A 21,752-nucleotide genomic window follows, 5' to 3' on the forward strand; every position below is an offset into this window, starting at 1 on the left:
TGTTGGAAAATTACCAAATAAGTTTCTGTTTATTCTCTAATATTTTTTTAGAACAAGTAGGGACACATCCACAAAACAAACTGTTGATGCTAGGATTGGAGATTCTTTGTCTTTAAGAGTTTCTTGCAGATAGGCAGGTTGACAATGTGCTGCCACTGTTAAGTGATTTCTCATGCAAAATATAATCTGCAATATAATAATTTCATTATTGTCTTATTACTTAAAAAAAACTCTGTTAAATGCAAAACTGAAAATGATCTCTGAGGAAGAGCATTAAATGACGACCAGTGGATCTGTAACTGCTACCAGGCTTAAGTTGAGGTTGGTTTCCTGATGAAATTCTGCTTAAGGCCCCAAAAGAAAACGGGGTGGCTCTTCAAAGCATGAATTTCTTTTCACAACAGTAATTTATCAAAAATATTGATTTTCATTTTAATTAAAGAAATGAGGGATGAAGTTAATTTTCATGAGCTGCTGACTAAAAGAAAAATCATTATTTTAAATTATGCACTCTCCCTCTCACAGGTGATCTTATTTATTTGCAAATACTAAAAATAAAATGTCATTTATGACTCTGGCCAAACCAGCAACATTTTTCATCATTATCTTTCCCTGTCTTTTAACACTGCCTTAAATGTAGAAAATAATAATAATGGTTATATTATGTCATATGATGCTAGAAATAGAATTATTGAAAATGGGAAACAGACTTGCAAATCCCCCATATGTTCAGACTAAACACTGAATTACGCTTATTATTATATTATTCCACTCAATTAAGCCAATTAATAATCTTACCCTTAAGTACAAAGTCTGTTTTAAATCATCCATAGATGTTCTAAAAGGGAGGTTTGGCCAAATATTTCTGAATATTTCCAAAAGATTTTTGTAAGGACTCTGGTGTAATGAAAGGATGTGACCAGCAGGTGGGGGTGTATTACTGTGGGTTACAAACAGAGGAACAATAGGAGTCCTGAAAATGAAAATTGTTAACATCATCTGTCAGCTATTAAAACTTATTTCAAAGATTAAGATCAGGCAGGAAACAACAGTAGTGATAAGAAAACTTTTTAACATCCAACCCCCAAAATAAAGAGCTGTGAGCCACACTACTTACTGAGCAAGCATTACTCGTTAATCAACTAATCAGGCATTTTTGTAAGATAAGATTCATATCATACATTTACTACCATGACAGTAATTTTAATTACTTTGGCTTTTTAGGAGAAGCTGAAGACTTGTTAACTTGTGATTCCCAGTGTAAATCCAGGATAGCCTTTTTTTTTCAGAGGAGAAACTGAAGACATAAAAAAGATGTAAAATGATCCAATTAAAAATGTATCAAAAACAATTAGCTCTAACTATTAGTGGTTCGCATAATAAATGAATTAAAAATAACATTTTAGAATTGAGTTTGTGATTAAGCCTTCCATAAAGGAGAAGTGTCGTATAGAGAACATGATAGTACTTTCTACTGGAACAAGCCACAGCGTGTCAACGTTAATCAGAGAAGGTCTTGTTAACTCCAAACCGAGAGACAAACACCACATAACTGTTGAGAACTTAATCATCACTATTAACTTAGATTTTTTGCTGCTTGTTGGTGGCATGAAAAGTGGATATAATCGTTGTGCAGACTCTGTGAAAACTGGGCAAGTGTAAGCTACAAGAAAAGATGGCAACTCCAAAGATATGACTTCACACAGAGCTTCAAAGATGCATGTTGGCTTTAAGTTGTGCCATCTGTTCTCTCTAAATACTAAACTCCTCTTACAAATTAATATTTGTGCTGATGTAGCAGGATTGGGTGTTTTGGGGTGTTTTTAGTCCAGCATTGTTTTGTTGATGCTTGCTAAGCACTTGTCCCATTTGTTTAAATTTATTTATTTCATCTATTTACGCAGCAGCAGCAGAATGTCTAGATTTCTTTTGCAAAGAGGGGGAAGAGTGTGTGCTTTCTGGAAAAAGGAATTTGCCCAACTTTCAAACTGATTAAAAACACACCAGAAAGTTAACATCTGAATGACTCAAAGGAGCCTAAAGAATGTTTTGGAGTGGGTTAGTGAACAACAAATTAAAAATCTTGCTGGAAGGGATCAGTTTGATTGATATAAGGGGGAAGAAAAAAACGACTTGCTGTGCCATCCGAGTTGGTGACGACTATCAAATGCTTACTGTCTCATAAAGTTTTACTATAACCAGTCACGCTTGGATAGATTTGATTAATAATGCCATACTAGAAATTGTTTTATCAAGAAAGATTTGTTTTCCAAAGCAGATCTGCACTCAGCTGAAATTAACAGGGAGTGTTGGTTTTGCAAATTTTGGCAGTGGAAATCCACGTAAGCAAACAGAAACACAATCTTTTCAAACCAAACACACACAAGCAAACATTTAGTATTCCCACGGACAACATGGTAAAAGAGACGATAATGAGTAAAGATGATTCTCCATCCTCATCAGCTCCTGTTTGCATGCCAAGGGAGTACGAAATGAGGCTCAACACACAGATTGCAAATCAGATTTGTGGAATATCCCGCTCCAAGCAACCTCACCGGTGGTCCCGGCAGGTATTTAGATTTAATTAATTTCACCCAAATATGTGGATAGAACATCTGCAAGACAAAAGGGTAACATTTTTCACAGACTTTCATGTTGACTTAGATTAGAGATAAACCCATTAGAGGCATCCCTGTGTGCAGAAGTGCATGCCCTTAAACTCAACTCACACTGAGCCTTCACCGGACAATTAAACTGATGTATTGTGTGTACTTGTGTGGCTGCATCATGGCAAATGCCATCTGAAAAGAATGCTTACTTTTTAAAATATGAATACGAGTGGTTGTGATTCCCATGTGCACACACTAAACACAACCGTTGGTGCAACATGCAAGTAAAGAGGAAAGGTAATGCATTAACATATTATAAACAATAACCACATGCAGTGAACACACAAGAGCTCTTGGTCTGAATTGCAGATGCTTCTTTGTGCCCTCTCGGTCTGCCAGCATTGTCATGATGAGATTCCTCGTTAGCATAGAGACTTTTTAGCTGTAATTATCCCTTAATGGCACTTAGCCCATCAACTCCTCCTCTTGTGAGTCCCACTGCAGGCACACAGTCTCTTCCTGTCATTTAGACACAAACACATGCGCTGGCATGTGGCTAGACAGACAGACAGACAGACACATGTGCACATGCAGCTGGGGAGAAATCCATTAACGCAGGCAAACACAGACAGGCAAACATGAAAAGCTGCACACACAGTTACAAAGTAGTCATCAAATCCAGGCAGAAACACCCAAACTGCAGCAAATATGCACACACAAACACACAAACTCAGAGCCCTATCGCTGCTCCCCCGTCTGGCCCCATGGCTAATCTGTGCAACTTATTATCCAGGAGATAATAGGAACTGTCATCCGTGAGAGGAAGGCGTGAGGTGCGGAGGGGTGACTGTGTGCTGGCTAAATTTTTAAACAGGCGGGGACTTTATAGTGATAACTTCAGGAGAACAGATGTGGCTTGTTAGATGCAACTTTGACAAAGTCGAAACACAGACCAGTACAACAAATGGTCTCCACCAAAAGCGAAATGCAGCAATAAAAGGAGCAAAAAAAAAAAAAAATGCTGAGATGTAATAAAATGGACCAAAAGCAACGTGGAGGAGAGGACAAGAAGAGACTGCATAGGAGGAAGTGTGGTGGAAGGAAAGAGCTGAAAAGCAGAATAAACGATGTATTCTCATGGCTGTGGAACACCTCAGTTGTTAATTTTGTGAAATTGCTCCCAAAGACACCATTAATCTAATTCTCACACACACAGAGAAACAATAAAGACTATTTAATTTGAGGAAGAGAAATAAAGACATGGAAAAAGAGAGAATAGAGGAGAACCATTCCAAGCTTACTTACCGAAGCAAAACCAAGCTGACATATAAACAGAAAATGTGACCAAATCATGAAGTGGCAAGTTATTTGTATTGAGTTAAGAGAAACATAGCCAGCAGGGGCAGTAGAGGACACAGTGTGTATAAAGAAGTGACACAATTTAGAAGCAACACTGGTTCTGATAAACAACAAAAAGAAAACCTAAGAGTTGTTTGTTGTGTCTTCAGAGAATAAAAAAGAAAATCCAAACATCGCATTCGACCTGACAAAATGAAATAAATGTATCTGAAAAACAGTGATTAATTTAAACCTGGTTGAAGGTTCAGAAGAGTCTACAATGTCTTGAACTACTGCAGCTAGTTCAGTCATCAGCTACCTGCAGTAGATCCATCTTCAGTGGGCAGTCAGCATCCATCTCTAATGGGATGTTAGACATTACATCTCCTGTCCCACTTGACCAGAAGGCAGAAACACCAAAGCAATCAACCTCTTCAAGTGCTTATGCTCATAATTCAAGTTCTGAGAATTTCTCATGACAAAATGCACTCTGCTCTTCAAAGGTCATATATGTTTTACATATATTCTGAAATGTACATAATTACTGTTACTTTGAAAATGATTTTTATGTAATGGTGATAAATGCTGTTAGGACATAAACAAATGACGGATGCTCTGTTGTTGACATGACATTGTTCATACATCATCAGATCTTAAATGTTATAAGGTTAAATGATCAAACAGAACTAACATTACTAACCACAATCTCTCCAAATATGTTTTTTTCATAGATGGAAACGAGATAAAAACAAAACTCCTTAGTGACAAAGTGTCTCTGTTTGTGTATGACAGAAGAAAGACTAACCCAACATAAAGAATAATCATGCAACTTGCAATGCTCATGCAAGTTGTGTAAGGAGGAAACCTTCGTTCCAAAAGAAAACCATGAATGCAAGACTAAAGTTTGGCAGGCAGAATGCCAACAAAGGCCAGAATTTGTGGAATACTCTTTGGGGTTCTTGTGAATTATTTGAACACCAGAAAAAATGACATGGTGAGCATATCTGGATAGCATATCATTCATGCAGAATTCTAATTAAAGCGCCCCTACTGAAATCTTAAAAGTGAAATGTTATGTTTTCTTAGTCTTAGTCCAAATTGAGAGTGCAGGACACGGTTAGTACAATCGTCAGTATAGAAGAACAGCTTGTAGGGCACAGAGAACCCCTGCACTGATCTGTCTCTGCATGGTGCCTCATTCATCAAACCAACAAAGAACAGTCACTCCTCAGCACTTACCTGGGACATCTTATTCCCAGCTGCACAGTCTGTCAGCGGTTGCTTTAACTTTGTTGTCTTTTCCTGTAAGAGGTCAATCAACCTAGACAAAGGGTGGATAAAGCTGGGCTGTTTTCAATCATGATCTTTACTGAACATAAAATAAAAAAGAATAATAAAAGTACAGAACCGCCAAAATTAGAAAAGTTTTGTTTGGAAATCTTCACAGTAACCTTTACGGATTAAATTCACTTAAATTATGTAATTTAATCTCATGAAAAAATTGTTCTTAAAAGTTTACTTCATGGATGAGTCAGCTCTTACAAAGCAGTAATAATATTTTGCGCTTTATGAATTGCATCTGGTTGAATGTGACCCGGAAATCAATCTTGGTAAAACATCGTAAAGAAATCACATTAGAGATAACGTCACACATCTTAAGAAGCAGTGGGTTTGTTGAAAGATATGCAGCGTCTGAAAAGTTTAGCCTTTTTGCCAAGGTGATTTATATGATGTTAGTTGATTTGTGTCAAAACAAACATTAACGGCAAGATTAATAAATGCAGCAGAAGTGATGGGTAGATGACACATCTGTCCCACAGCTCATTATTAATCTAGTTTTATTTAATAAAATGAAGCATCCTTCAATCTATCCCTGTGACAGAGGCCCATTTTTAATAACTTTTGTTTTATTAAAAAAGATGAAGGTCGATGCACTGTTCTTTGAAATTTGGAAAGAATCCAAACTTCATGCTGATCTCCAATCAGCATGAAGTTTGGTATCAAATATACTATTGGTCAGGTCTATTTATAATTTAGAATTGTTACATGAATTATGATGCTACAATTGCAGTTGGAAGATGTTTAGGTTGTGTCTATACCAGTTTTGCATGTGCAGAGATAAAATGTTTTGCCCATTTTTCTGAAAATAGCTCAAGCTCTGTCATATTGGGTGAAGAGCATCTATGGAGATCCATTCTCAAATCTCACAACAGACTCTCAATTCCATTTAAATCTGAACTTGCACTGGGCCATCATGATACATCAAGATACCTTGATCTGCCGTAGGACTCCAGCCCTCAAGGGCTGGTGTCATGTGGATGTTCCTCTGCTCCAACAAAACTGATTCAAATCGTCCAACTACCTCCTCGCCATGTCAAAGTCCTGCTAACATTCGTTCAGGTGTGTTGAACCACGCAACAAACTAAAACATGCAACCAGGTTGAAAAATCATCTAAATTAGACAATATTTATGGATTCATGTGGCTGTACTGCTATTACTCAATCTTACCATCAGGACGCCTTGCATAGTGTCTTGAAGCTTTAAAAACTCTTCATAAAGTGTGATGTGCTCAACCGGGTTGGCATTCAAGCGAGTATAGCTACTGCTTTTCATTTTTAAACACACCCACCATTATGTTACATGTGACCCCCTGTGCATGCGGGTCACTTAAAGTCCGCAGACTGTTCCCAGTGGCGCCTGATGGCTTTCATACAAAAAATATGGGGATCTATCCTGAGTACTTACCACATGTTTAATTTCTGGATTTATGTTTTAAAATGAAGAGTCTATCTTTTTTCTAATGGGGAGTAAAAATATATCCTGTATGTCCCACATACAAATGGTGAATTATTAATATCAGTTCAAACACCATATTGTGAACATTTCTTCAATATCCCTGATTATAAGCTATTTTTAATTGTTTCAAAGCAGGTGATTACTGGATAAAATGCTGATGTGTCAGATTTTCTGATGTGACAATGCAGAAAAAAATAAATAATCAACTGGGAAAGTTTAGACAGTTTTTATAAATTTAATATATCAATATATAGTGATTTATCAACAGCTTGATTTCATAGAAACGTGAGTGAGACCATTTTGGCATAAAGTACAGAGATTCCATGTAAGTACAGAAGTTGCTAAGGATTTTAACCACCCACCCACCGGATCCCCCCTCCCTCCCCCAACCTGCAAGTTAATCCCCCCTGAAACTCCCACAGACACACAACACTGAGAAACGGAAAGAGTGAAAGTATACAGGAGCACAAAACAAGGCACCAATAAATTAAAATAAACCCCTTCTCATTTAAAAAAAAAACATACAACCAAATTAAATTACAGAGAATTAAATACTACAGTCCGCTGTTAAAAGGTAAAATAAAACAAATGGAACAGACAGGAGAAAAAGTAAAAACACTTTGGCAGATTATTAATTTTTAGTTACAATCAAATATTAAAGAAACCCAGTGCTCATGTGTACAAATAAATTTATATATAGTCTACACTCCTTTTTAACCCCAGAAGTTTATTTACACCTTTTTTACAGATACATTTAAAACATTATCAAAAAGGTTCTTTTTTTTTCTTTTTTCTTTTTTTTAGCTTTATGAAAACATATTATTTACACTTCATGATTCAAAACCATTGGTCTGTAACTGCCAGACCCCAGCACCACCCCACCCACAACCCCTTTATTTCCTCCCCCTCTACTAAGAATGTAACCTCTTTACACAGTGCAGAAGGCTTCTTGAAACGTTTTGTGCAACAAACAGCGTTTAAAAAATGCCTGTCATGTGGAATGGACGCTGAATTTTCTTTTACATTTCCTTGCAGGCGATGACAATTTTCAGAAAAAATACAGGTGGGTGGTTCTTACAAAAGCAGGAGAATTTCTTTTTAACACACAGACTGTCCAGACAAAAGGCGTCTGCAATGATTTATATCAAAATGAAACGGATGCCACGATCTTCTTGCCCGCAAACTTTCATTTAATGCTGGCTGGTAGAAAAACGCAGTCAACAGAACGCTTCCCTTCAAGTAATCAAACATCAAGTAGATCAAATATGATAAGTAGGAATGAACTGACAGACGCTGAGGAGTCACAGCCCAAAAAACCCCACATAATAAAAAGAGGAAGCGGTGGATTAAGGAAAAAGTCAACAACAGGGTCAACGAGAGCTAAATGCCAGCCAAGTGGAGTGAATTTCCTTCCACAGTTCTAAATTGTAGCTGGAGCGGAGGCTGCTTCTTCTTCTGGCTGATTGTTTGGTGGTCTGCAGGTTTATATTCAGGAAAGAAGTTTTCTTTTCAGCTCTGAAGCTTTTCCAAGTTATTTGTGGGGTCTCGGGGTTATTCCTTCCAGTGCTTTTAATCTTCCAGTGTATTCTGTTAACAAAAAGACTGAGAGCCCTTGTTGGAGAACATATGACTGAGATGAAGATGGGTGGAACAATCCCCTGTTTCCCAGCTGAAAACTGTAAATTCACTAGTATGATAAGGAAAAGAAAGATTGTTGCCATTGCATGAGACATGAAGAAGAGGAGCGATGTTCAAAAGCACTCAAAAAAAATCAATTTTAAGGTAGTAGGAGAAGTCAAGATAGCCGTCAACCCTGTAGCACACTTCTAAGATTAGTCATAAGGGAAGTTAGTAGTTAGTGTGATGAGATAACAACACACATAATAAATAAACCACCAGTGGTTTTAAACAGAAATTCAAGTGACCTATTTTTAAAAAAAGGAAAGTAAATGCATTACTAGTTGTTAAAAATAAATTACAAATTTATGTTTAAATTAAAAGTTAAATATTAATATTAGTAGTTTTTACCGAGGAGGTATATACAATATTTATTCGACATGGTGAAGACCTGGCTTTTATTCTTGGATACCCTGTCACCTAGAAACCATCTGGAGCAGCAAATAGGAATTTGCTCCCCCCCCCCCACACCTTTACAACAAAAATGAAATTTCTTAGAGCCTAGATTGAATCGTCTACGAAGTAAAACAAGACGTTCTTCTGACATGAATACAAATGATCAAAACCAATCTGGGTTGCACAAAAAAGCTGCTTGCTCTGTATATTTCAAGTTTCTTAACACGAGATATCAATCTGGTTCTCAAAGCAGCTGAACACTGCGGTTGCACTAAAAAACACAATGGAATAATCCCCTAAAAAACACTAACCAAAACTGAAGTACCCATGTGACATTGTAGCTACATTACAATAACTGAATCAACTCTCACAGCATATAAGCACACAGCAGAAGTTACCTTTATAACCTTTACCTGCTGTTTATGGGCTGGCCAGACAGTGAAACTATGAATAATGTTGGGATTTGAGCACTGATTTGCCCTAATGGTGTTGTGTCAAAGGTCACAGGTTGACCTATACGTCCACATTACTGCCTGATAAAATGAGCAGCCAAAGCTGGAGACTGGACTTTCATCGTGTCCTTCAGAGTAGACGGTTAGACTGGAGGTGACCACAAAGTGAACCAGCCAATCTGTCTTTTGCACTGTAGCAATAATAACTTTCCCACAATGTCACACTCAGGCAGCTAAATAAATAAGCAATTTATCCTCCTAACTGCAAATTCTCAGCATGAAACTGCATTAGTCCTGAGGCGAACATGGACAGAAAGGACAGAGCTGACTCAGCGTAGGGTCCTGTCAGCAGAGTCTGAGACCAATTCAGTCTTAGAAATTACAAAGATCTGACCTGGGGCTTTTCTCCTCTTAAAGTTGCTGTTCACTTTAAGCATTTGGAGAATAAAGTCATGCACCGGCCATAATAACACCATTTCCAATTAGACCTTTCCTTATAGTCAACATGGATAAGCAGCAGCATTAGCAAATCTGGTTAGATATTTGACCTTTCTTCTCAGATCTACTTAGAGAGGACCCATGAGTTTGGAACCTACAAATAGTCCTTATATCCTACAAAATCGATGAGCTGAAACAATTCACTAAGGTATTTCAAGAAGATGAAGACGTGGCATATAGCACATGGGTGTAAGTTTACTCTTTCAAACCATAACTGTAATTCATCAAAAAATAAACGTAAAAACCCAAACACTAGTTTTAATAAATTCTATGTATTTAGATATTAATGTCCAGCAGAAACAAAGTTAGCATACAATGAATATTATTATTATTATTATTTTATATGACTGAACAGAATGGTTTAGTTAAATTTGCTGAGCTGGTGTCTATAATCCAAGAAAAAACTATTATAGTGCAACTGCATGAGTGTACAGGAGGCAAGATGAACTGTCTGGAGTTAGCCAAAGCTCAACACTTGTAACTTTTGTTACCTATAAGTATGTATTGCAGGGTTAAGTGCATTGGAAGTAGGCTCATTGACAATGAAATGGACAATTTGGAAGTGATTTTTAAAAACTGTCTTGTCTAAAATGTCTAAAATTCCTGTCTCAATTATTAAAAATAGCCCACCACACCTTCAATAGGGGTGTCAGGTCTGTGCCAGAAAACCAACCAATTAAACTAAACTCCACCAGTTTTACAGATAAGAATGGTCAAATAATCAACCTGTTGGACAGGAATGAGCAAAATCCTTCTAAGGACGAGAGTGACAGAATGTCACAATGCAGCACTGCTGGAATTCAGGTAAATAATCTACAGAGATTTTTCTGTTTAACTTGTGTCTTCCTTCCTCCACTCGGGTTATCAGTTATTTAAAACTCAAACAAAAGAAAAAACAAAAGAAAAAACAAAAAAAAAAAAAACCCACAAAAATCCCTGAATAGTAACCGTTTTTTATGACAGCTCAATGAATTCATGATATCAGTCTACGATACTGTAAGCAAGCACAGGAAGACTGTGTGTCATTTTTTGCAGGTTGTTCCATTCAAACAAGTTTTTGCTGCTTCACATTTGAAACATTTAGATTTTTTTCAACAATTGGTGTGGAAGACAAATCTTTAATGCTTTGAATCAAATGATTAAATGATGTCCAGAGTAAACGAGTTGCTTGTTGTAACAGCCATTTTTTCCATTTCCATAATTATAGCCTGCAGTTATTTACAACTGGAACATGAAATGAGCAATTATTACTGTTTTCAGTGGGCATAAACTCCATCTGATTCAATGGGCTGGAAGCACGTTTGAAGCGAGTCAATGGAAGATCGGCTCTTTACGCTGGCTCACACATTTCTTCCCTATCCATCTCTAAAATCAAATCAGTGTGCCAGGATCAGCCAAGCATGATGTTCTACTGATCTGCTCACACAAAACCAGAGCGAACACTCAGTGACAGCAGCGACTGATGTCTTTCAAACGTGGGCTGTTTTTCTGCATCACCTCATCCAGTTGCACTAACAGGAAGGTAGCTACACCAGGAATAGTACTGGGAAAAGTGCCGGGAAGTCACGGAAATGGGGTCAGTTGAGCACTAACTGTTATAGTACATCGACTTTAAGATGAGACAAGTTAAACTGAGGGAAAAGAAATTAATCTGTGCCTGAATGGAAGATAAATACAGAAAAGATGATAAAATATGAACTTCAAACATGTCTTTCCCTGTACAATTACACCACTAGAAATCATAACATACAAAAGCAGGACATTCTTTTAAAATCTTAAAATGTTAATGACGTCTTTTGTGCATAATTGCTTCCGAGTAGCAGCTCTATATTCATATCCAAGGCAGTCACACAAGGAAGAAGGAACACAAACAGAAAAATGTAAGAAATATATGAACTCTACCCATCACAGCTAATCAGCCAAGTCAAGCTCGTTATTGACTCTGTGAATACCTCTGACACAAAGAGGGGGATTACCCACAATCCATTGTCCTGTCTGCCTTGCTGCTTTTCACCTTGGGGCACAACCTTCTGGAGGCACAAATCAGCCAGAAAGAAAAACTGCCTCCACCACTATTTCACCCCAAAACCACCTCTAAACATCCAGACAGCCTCATCCCTTTTTTCTTTTCTCCTGTCCCCTCAACTATGTTTAGCATCACAACATGTCAGCGTACAAATAATAGATGGCCTTTTTCTTTCAAAGTTTAAAAAAAGGCTTGTGAACTTGTAAAGTTAAGGAAACCAGAGGAAATATGACATCTTGACTTCTGCTGCACTGTGCAAACTTGATCAAGTAATCTCGCCTTTAGGACTACACACTGACAGATGCAGATTACATATTTAAAACGCATAAATAAATAAAACAGTCAAAACATGAGGCATTTCTGCCCCCACTTCTGGTGACCGGCCTTTGCCTTCAATTTTCAAATGAGGTTAGTGTGAAGGATATCATCTAGCAGCATTTTCACACGCCACTACTGTTAGGAAGCAGCAGAAGAGGAAGAGAGGAGTGGAGCAGAGGCTACTAAACTGACACTAATGAAAGTGATAGTACCTAGTAATAGTAGTCAGAAAGAAGGAGAAGACATGTGCAAGTCATCCTTGCTACTTAAAAAGGGGGAGGCAAAATGTGAACTCCATCTCATTCCCCTCTGCGTTGTACTGGCCTCATTGTAGTGGTGCGGAGGCTGTGCTGAGAGAAGGGATAGGAAGGGACTGAAGGGGAGGGGGGTGAGCAGGCTGCATCCCCCCCTCATCAGGGATAGCCATCATCCTCCAGACTGAGTGCCACGCGCTGTAAACAGCAGATGAAAAGATGGTTACCACAGCAGGCTGAGGGAGCAGACAAACAGAGCCACACAATAGTCAACAAGGAAACCAAAAGAAAAATGCAACCTTTATCTTTCTTCTGGTCTTTCTCCTCACAATTATCCCTCCTCTCCCTGACCTTTCCTAATTATCGTTTCTCCAAATCCCCCCATGTGCTTCCACTTTCCTTCCTTCCCTGGCTGCTCGTACAGTAGACCAGGAATGCAGCGTTCTTGCTTACGGCTCAAATGTCTGGCCCATATTTTACCAGAAAGATTTCTTGGGCTGCATGACCTGCCTGACACAAGAGGCGAGAAGAAGAGAAGGCGAGACAAAGAGAAAGAGATCAAGTGTAAAAATCAAACACAAAGAAGGAGATTTTTACATATGTAAATGATTAAAAAACTGCTGGAAAGAGAAAAATAGTCGCCTCTCTCCTGCTCTTCACTGAACAGTGCTCTTCTTTCGTCCTTGAATCTTAATCGTGCACCTGTTTTATGCCTGTGCGTGTGTGTGTGTGTGTGTGCGTGTGTGTGTGCATGCTTCTAGCATGTTATCGTGCCAGGAATACCCACAATTCTTCCCCCCCCCCGCCCCTCCTCTACAGAGCACCACAAAGAAATCAGTGTTACCATGACAACCCATCAAAGCACACCACTTCCTTCTCTCTCAATAATTACGTTTTGGCTATCCTTAACAGAAGTCTTCCTGTCAACCTAAACGTATTACATAAAATAAACATCCTGAGTGTCCTGATAATGCATTTTTGCTGCACAGGTCCATCCTGGTTCATTAGAATATCTTTGGGAAGTTAATTAATTTCATTAATCAGTTCAAAGAGTTAATCTCACATTATATAGATTCTTTACACACAACAGTGACTTATGTGTTTGCGTTGGTAAGGTTTGATGACCATGTCATGAAGGTAATTAAAACCAAACATTCAGTTCCTCAAAACATTGGACTAACATAGGAACAATAATAAGATATGTTAGACACATAGAATCCCCACTGTGCTTGTCAGCAGACAGAAGCATGAAGATAGCTGCTTTCACTGTGGAAATATCACACTGGACCTCAATGAGTTTGGACTCTGTGCTTCTTTTCTTGGAGATTCTGGGACCCAAGTTTCCAATGAAATAATGAGCCGAGGTAAGGCGCTTCTGATGTCGTTTCTGGGTCAGGAGTGCCATGGAGAAAGGGACAGGGGTAGCACATGTCCTCAGTATATGTGTTTGTTGCTGCCCTTAAAACTTCGTCTCTAGCTGTAGTTCAAGTTTTGTGAATCTCCCTCTAACTGCTGAACAGGCCTTGCTTCAAAACACTTTCTGTCTACCCCTGTTGATTATGCCCTTTTTATTCATGCACATTTTCTTTCAGTCAAATTTCAATTAAAGTACTCTCATACTCCACTCTGCACAGTCAGCTAAATTCTTTAGCAATGATTTTTTTTGGAGCTTATGCTCCTTATGGAGGCTGTTAATGAATATCAAGACATTCATTTTTGTTTTTAAACATGGACGTTACAACTTTGTGCTAAAAAGTCTTTTTTGTTCCAATTTTCTAGTTTACTAACTTTTGGGCTTCCATAATCACAGCAAATAGACAAACGCATAAAACATCTCACTCTGTGTGTAAGTCTATATATGAGATTTTCTTTTTTAATTTAATCACAGAAATGAATGACAACTTAATTCATCGAGTTGCATCTGTAAATTGTGAGCTGGATTAATCAGAAATACATCCACATCAGCAGGAAATCAACAGGCTAGATGTGTGGATTGTGGTGAGGAGATTAAAAGTTATTGGACTCAAGCTGGGAAAGTGAAATCAATTTAGCTTCAGCCTGTCTTTTGTCCTGGTTTGAGCTTTCTTTATACGTTTATTATTTTCTCAGTCATTACAAAACAGACGTGCACAGCTGGGAAGGCCTTGAGCTCCATTGTCCAGCTTTCAAGACATCAGCAAAGCTGATCCACTTTATTCCCTCAATAATGTCCAAATTGGAATAATATTTTGCATAATGAAAACAGAGTGCCTGAGCTTTGGTGTCCCACGGTTTGGATAATGTATTTTTTTGTTATTATCCATTTAAATTGTTGTGTTTATGAAGTGGCAAGCATCTAGTTAATCTGCAAAAATAAAAACGGAAACAGAAACCTTGAATTCAACAGCTCCTTTTGTGATAAGAAGATGAATTTTGACAGGAAGCACAATTGCAACCAGGTGCAACTACCACAACGCAAAAACAAATGGGATGAGGGATGATATTAGGAATGTTGTGGTTGCTTAATGTGAGGGACACTGCCCGATGAATGACATAGGTGTGTTTAGTTGGTGCTCTCAGTGACTTAAAAATGATATGTAAACATCTGGAAGTGTGCGTGTGCGAGCCTGCTCTCTCTTCCCACTGGGGAACCTTGAGCATCCTCTCAAACCTCAAAAATTTCCAAAGACCTCCTTTTCCCTCCTGGTTTGCCCTCATTTGCCACTGGAAAGCATCGGTGCTCCTGAGTACCAGTGAGAGTTACTGTCTGTGACACCGCCCCCTAGTGGAAGCGCTATGAATGGCTGGCTGTGGCTGCCACTCACTGGCGGGTAGACGTGACCGATGGAGTCGCTGTGCCGGCCGATGTGAATCTCGTCGTCGTCGTCCTCCGTGGTCTTGCGGTACACGGGGTTGTCGAAGTTCATGCTCTTGGTGTTCTTGCGTCGCCAGTTGCGCCAAACCAGGTAGCCGCCGGTGCAGAGCAATCCAATGACCACTGTGGCAAGGATAGGGACTGCATGTGTTTAACACACACACAACAACAACACACGGCGGGAGCGTTAACACAGCCCAGGGGACACGGAGCGGCGCTTTAAGCACTAACACAAACATAAACACAGCTTGCATTGTTTCTTTTATCAGCTGAAGGCTCATCGTTTTATTTCTTTTTACAGAATTAAATAGAGAAGATAAAGTAAGCATCAATTATTTTTTTACTTTTCTTTTTTCAAAAAGGATTCAATGCAAATCTTGTATTTTTTTTCTGCAATTAAACAAGAGTTGTGATAAAAACTGGAAAAATATTTTAAGGAATAAATAAATAAAAGTACACAAAAATTGCACCAGTAGAAAAACGACATGAATTTGCTCATTGCCATAGTAACTGAATCTATAATCTGTAAAAAATAATAAAAATAATAAAACAATGAGCCTTCAAACTTAATTCACCACAATACAGTGCAAACATTTTAAAACCATCCCAAATGTCTTTATATTTTGCCTCCAGAGAGTCTTTAGTCTTTGACTGCTTTTTCATTTTCTGTATGCTTTTTGGTGTTTGTTTGAAAATAGATACAAAAAGGATTAAAGAGGAACTGTCAGAGCAAACATATAATTAGAAAATACTAATAAAACAATCATGTTTTTCCGAATTAGGGAAATAAAAATCTTATAAGCCATATATTGTGAATCAGAAGGAAAAGGTCACAGAAATCTGAACAGAAGTGATGTGCATTTATGTGACCAGCTTCCTTTCCACTGCTCAAGAAAATCACTACTTTGTTTTTCACAGTGGAGAGGTACATTCAACATTCTCATCTGACCAAAGCATATCGTTCCCTTGTTTTCTTATGGTAAGCAATACTTATTTTGTTCGATTAATACATTGTTCTATCTAGCCACACCTCTGTAATAAATTTGAAAATGTATTATGCTCCTTTAATTCCACAAGAATGGATTTTTTCTTTCTAATAAATAAAATCCAAATGAAATGCAATAATTTGTGGTTGTACCAACAAAAACGTACAAAAATTAAAGGGACCAACATTGGTCTTGCAATTATCATTATTATTTTTTTATATATAATGGTGAATCTTTTGTTTTTGCGTAACTTTTGTGTGTCACTGGAGTTAAATTAATTAAACAAAGGAAATATTTCTGTTTCAAAGACAGAAAATAAGTGAAAAAAACAAAAATCCAAATAAAAAATCTTTAGCAGCCCGGCTCAAGACGACTTAAAAGCAAATTATAAAGAAATTAGCTGTGGATCCAGTACTGCATGTTCCCCCTCATCTCACAGAATGACACATACACATTAATCAACATGCACAGTTTACCTCAATGAGTGCCTCCATTCGCAATCATCCATATACTATAAAACCCCATCCTCAATGTTCACACACACACACATACATCAATAGAGGCAAACAAAGATTGCAACATAAAAGCATGTAGCATTCAAGACCGGAGGCAATTGATTTAGCTCTTGTGTTTTTTTTTTAATAAAAGTCCTGCAAGGTTGCTTAGCCGTCATCAGCACATTATCCCGGTGCTCCATTTGGGATATGATTTATAATTTTGTTCTCGCCTTGACTGCAAAATGAAAGAGTATCTGCAGACTGTCTGGCTGTGGTGCTTTTTCGACGGGGTTATTAGAGGAGAATGGAGAGGGGAAGAGAGGAAAGGAAGGGAGGGCTTTGGAGGATTTGAGATAAGCGCCGTCTCTCTCCACTCATTACCATATTGGCATTAATGCCCAACTGCCCTGCAGAACCAATGTGAGTGTGAACAGACTTTGTATGAGGAACTAAGACAAACCAGTGTGACAAAAATAGTTATGTTTGCATATGATAATATGTGTGCTCACACCGTTAGATGTGCTTTCATCCCCAACGGAAGCCCAATCTAATTGCACTTTTGTTGTACAAAAGACAAAAAAAAAAGATCCCAGTGTGACTTAATCCATCTTGCCTAAATGCTTATTGGTTAAAATCAAAGAAACATCAGCTTTTGGGTTTTGTACAATATTTCACTCCAATTAGAGAGCATTGTAACAGCCTGACTTCTACTAAATACTGTTAATCAGGGCTGGTACGCTTCCCTCTTATGGAACAGTGGGTGGTGCATAACTGGAGGAGAGTGCAGAGTCGGGGCTGCTGAAATCCCAGCCCTTGTGGACTTCCAACAATAATTAATGTTTCAAAGATGCCAAAAATTTATATTGAGGGATTTGTAGCAGCGGCGACTGGCAGAAGGACAGAATAAGGGGTGAGGTTGAAAGGGTTAACTGTCTCTGAGGGGTTATGTTTTTAATGAGCTCATATCTCCACTGTTGAGGATAAAACAAGGATAAAAAAAGTGCATATAAAAAGTCTTTGAGCTCCCATGACTATTCAAAATTAGAAATGAAAGAGATGTCAATTAGCAGCATGTCCTGGCACTAAAAGGTCATTATTTGCCCATTTAGCCCTTTTCCCATGAAATTATTAAATATTTCCAGAAAATATGATCTTAGTTTTAATGAGAGCTAAAAGAACATAATAATTTTACTGAGCAGGTTTATTTTTTGATATGCAACTGGATGTCAAATCATGGTTTCAGAGTACACAGAACCCCTCACATAAAGATGTGCAAAAAAGCCTCAACAGAAAAGAGAATGTATCTATATATTGTTAATCTCACACTAAATGTTTTTAAATTCCATGCATAAGACTGCAATTAGACAATAAAAATGACATTGCAGGTTAAGAATTAATCGCTTCAAAAAACACAAAAAAACTAATCATCCATGAGAAAATTATCAGAGCCTTCTCAATTCTTCTGAAATAACTTTAAAATACATTTTAAATTCTAACCAAATTTCAATTGGGTATAAATAAAATGTCAATTTTTGTTACTCTTAATCTTCAAAATGGGGGTAGGGGGGAAGCAAGTATTATATTTAAGTATGGTAAATTTGTGTTCAGGAAAGGGCTCCTAGATATTGTTTTTACCCACTAGTATTTGCCAATTTTAAGTCTAAAAACTCAAGTTTCTTAAATTTTGAATGTAAGAGATGCAAATCTTGAACTACAGAAAATGTCAAGTTATAACAGCAACAACAGATTCATATATTTCAGGGCTTTCACACATTTCTCTCACCACGGTGGATGTATACATTTGTGTATAACACTGAATGAAAATATGTTGTGCCTTCCAGAAGAAATTTTTATTGAACTTGTTAAAGCATTTTAATTATTAATTATGCCTGTAATTAAGAAAGTGAAGTAATTTTTATCATTTATAAACATATTTCAGCAACTGCATTTAATTTGTTAGAGCCCTTGATTGATATAGAGCCATGGATTAATATTATCACATTGTAAACATGGATCTAATGTTGTAACAGCTGGACCAATGTGATGAAAAAAAAACAAAACTGGTTCTCTATTTCTCATAAATATAATGTTAACATTACAAAGGCCTACACACTCACTCACTGACTGATGAGTGTACCGCGTTACAAGGGATTTCTTTAGCTGGGAGCCTGTTTTTCAATAGCATTACAGCTCATTTTGGTGTTAACATATTATTTGATACTCAGAATTCACTGTTGAGCATATAATAAGTAGAAAAAGATGCATATATCCAATAATTCTGTATGTGTTTGACATATTTTATGAAAAATATTCTCGTCATTCATGCATAAACATACAGGATAATGCAGCATGCAGCCCGAGACACAAAACGCCACACGCACAAACAGTTTGCAGAACTTCTGACACAAGCAAAGGAGGGAGAAGCAGGCAAGCAGAGAGCAAAAACAACGTGGATAGTTAAAGTGTACTCACCAATTGGAATGACTATTCCCAAAACGGCAACTGTGATGTTGTTACCTATGAGGTAGTGATCACTTGCAGCTGCGATGAACAAGAAGATAAAAAAATAAAAGCAAAATCAGCAAGAAGTTTTGCTCATCGGTACATCCCCAACCACATCTTAAAGAAGAATTAGAAGTTTGTTGGACAGAAGGGCATCCTGCTAGAAAAGCACATTTGCATGATAAAAAGACGAGCAGCCCATCTGCAGACTGTTTTTGTTTTTTTTAATAGCATGTGTAAATGAAGTGTGATTGTATCACACCAGGAAGCAATAAAAATGCAATGAGTTTTTTTTTTATACAAGAAGAGTGCAAAGCAATATGAGAAAGCAATGCATCAGAAAGTATTTGAATGCAGCTCCAAATATATATCTGGCAACAAGTAATTCATGTGAGACTTGAACTGTGTTGAGAGACTCCAGATGACCTTCAGCATTTTTTTTTTTTTTTTGCTATTTTGCCTGTGTTTTTAAAATGCTGATGCAAAACAATACCAATGCATTTTGTAGGGAGTGATGGACTGATAAAAAACTCTTAGTGTCATAAACTTGACTAAAACAATAAAGTTTCAATGCAGTATGGCAGTTAAATGATTCTGTAAAACAAAATAATATGAATGGTGTTCAAATTTATTACAAAAAAATAATCTAAAAAATATAGCGTATTTATGATAACAGTTATAATGATGTGTGATTTTTCTTGAGGGAGATGTTTGACTAAAGATCTCCTTAAAGCTTTCTTACTGTACAGAGTATTATCTTTTTCACACAAATCACTATTTACAAAGTCACACAAGTAAAACAAGTTGCTTCTACTTAAAAAGTCAGATTCCCTGTCAACCAAAATCTATTGCTTCACAAAACTGCTCATGACACCTGCAGTTTGCATCATCTTAGCAAATGATGCAAACTAAAACATTTAGTGCAGCTAAATCTTTTAAGAGTGAGCCGTCCTCTGCCCTGGGCTGAGGAAGTCTTCTTGATGGAGTTTCTTTTAGGTTTGGTCTGAATTACCGAGTTCAGCTACTTGACATCATGGGCCTCTAGGGAAGAAGCTGTCACAAAGACTATTAAGCCAATTATGAGTGACTTTGGGTAACATGAGTGCTTGATCATATCATAATGCCAACTGAAAATCAAATTTCTTTTTTCTTTCTTAAACATATCTTTAGACTTCAGAGAAATATGTGTTGCATAAATGTCAGTAATCTGTAACCGAAGCCATAATAACTGTCTCACACTTATTCCACAACCTATTCTCACATTGCATTGAATAAAAGACAGATTAGCATGTATAACTAGACCCTGTCAATTATCAGTATTTTAGGTTATGACTAAGCATTAACTGCTTTAAAGGTTTCAGAATTTCTTAAATTGCACAGTAAGATTATTAACTTTCTTGGAAAATTAATATCTGGCAAGTAACTTCAGCATAACAAGGTAATATGCATATTTAGGGATCCAGGCGACCAGCCATGAAAGCACAAAGTTGTTTTGACTTGAAGACATCTTAAAATAAATAATAAACTAATTTTGAATTTACATTAGAGGAAGGCAGGCCTCGCTCTGTACAGCCCAGAAAAGTCTAGGAACTGTACCATGTAGAAACAGTATGACATAAAAACAGCAGTTTAGAAACTGTGACTTCGTAAAACTTCTGTTATACTTTAATACAGGTAACTAGCCCCCGTCTAATACTAAAAAGGCCTTTGAATATCCACTTGCTTTACGTTCTCACCCCAACAGGTTGGTACTGAGATTTGGTACTAACCCCTTTCTCAATCTGTCTATTAGCAGCAGGCTCACGGTTTGCCAAAGTGTGATCAGATGGCTAGAGTAAAGTCAAGTGAGGGAGATTAGCAGAGGAGATCACGGCGCTGGCTCTGCATACCGATTGGCTCCTTCTAGAAAGAGGCTGTGAAGTTCTGTGCATAGCTAAGAAGGCACAGATGGTATGTGACTGAAGAAAGACACATTATTTTGTATGAATGTAATCACAGGGAGAAAAAAAACCCACCGACGCATGTACACACACCGCTCCAGACGGTACACCAAACCCAGCGAGTCCTGAGTCAGCGGTTATGAATTAAGCTTTTCTGGAAGTATGACTGACGTCCAATGGGTTTCTAAAACTCTAAAAGGCGGATTAGTAGAATCTTATTAAAGAAGCTGTTATAAAAGAGGAAGTCCTGGAGAGCAAAGGCAGTAGGAGACCGTTAGAAATGCTTCACTTTCATGACAACTATAATTGCTAGAAGGATTTTTTAATTTCAGAAAGACTGTGAAATTCAAAAACATTTCCTAGAAATATGTCCATGTATGAAATGAAAATATGTCTGTGTTGTTTTATTCAAAATGTGTTTAAAGACAGACATCAAATAATTTTGTGGGAAAACAATCAGATATTCAGACTGTATAAAAAAAAAGCCTCACTATGAGATTTCATAAGGATAAGACTGAACACAACAAGCAAAAACTAATTTCTATTATGATAACAAAGCTGGTTAAATAATTGTCTCTTAGACTATAAAAGAAAAAGGTAATAATCTA

The 21,752-nt window shown here is 37.4% G+C and overlaps 1 protein-coding gene across 3 annotated transcripts in view; it reads right to left on the reverse strand.

Annotated features, from left to right (window-relative positions):
• Window positions 1-6,959: 6,959 nt before the first annotated feature.
• lrp8 (low density lipoprotein receptor-related protein 8, apolipoprotein e receptor) overlaps window positions 6,960-21,752 on the reverse strand; it is a 164,024-nt gene continuing 149,231 nt past the window's right edge. Inside the window, exons 17-19 of one of the 3 annotated variants that reach the window (XM_088004839.1) lie at window positions 19,175-19,243; window positions 15,170-15,360; window positions 6,960-12,563 (exon numbers count right to left, since the gene is read on the reverse strand). In XM_088004839.1, coding sequence (XP_087860965.1) covers window positions 12,525-12,563; window positions 15,170-15,360; window positions 19,175-19,243 — 299 coding nt within the window. In that variant the 3' untranslated portion in view covers window positions 6,960-12,524. Of the gene's footprint in view, window positions 15,361-19,174; window positions 19,244-21,752 lie in introns of all 3 variants that reach the window. The other 2 variants (XM_088004838.1, XM_088004837.1) reach the window with 2 other exon arrangements.

The sequence above is a fragment of the Poecilia mexicana genome, unplaced genomic scaffold (genome assembly GCF_051168715.1).
Source record: "Poecilia mexicana isolate PSO_F unplaced genomic scaffold, ASM5116871v1 scaffold_4, whole genome shotgun sequence".
NCBI classification, from domain to species: domain Eukaryota; kingdom Metazoa; phylum Chordata; class Actinopteri; order Cyprinodontiformes; family Poeciliidae; genus Poecilia; species Poecilia mexicana.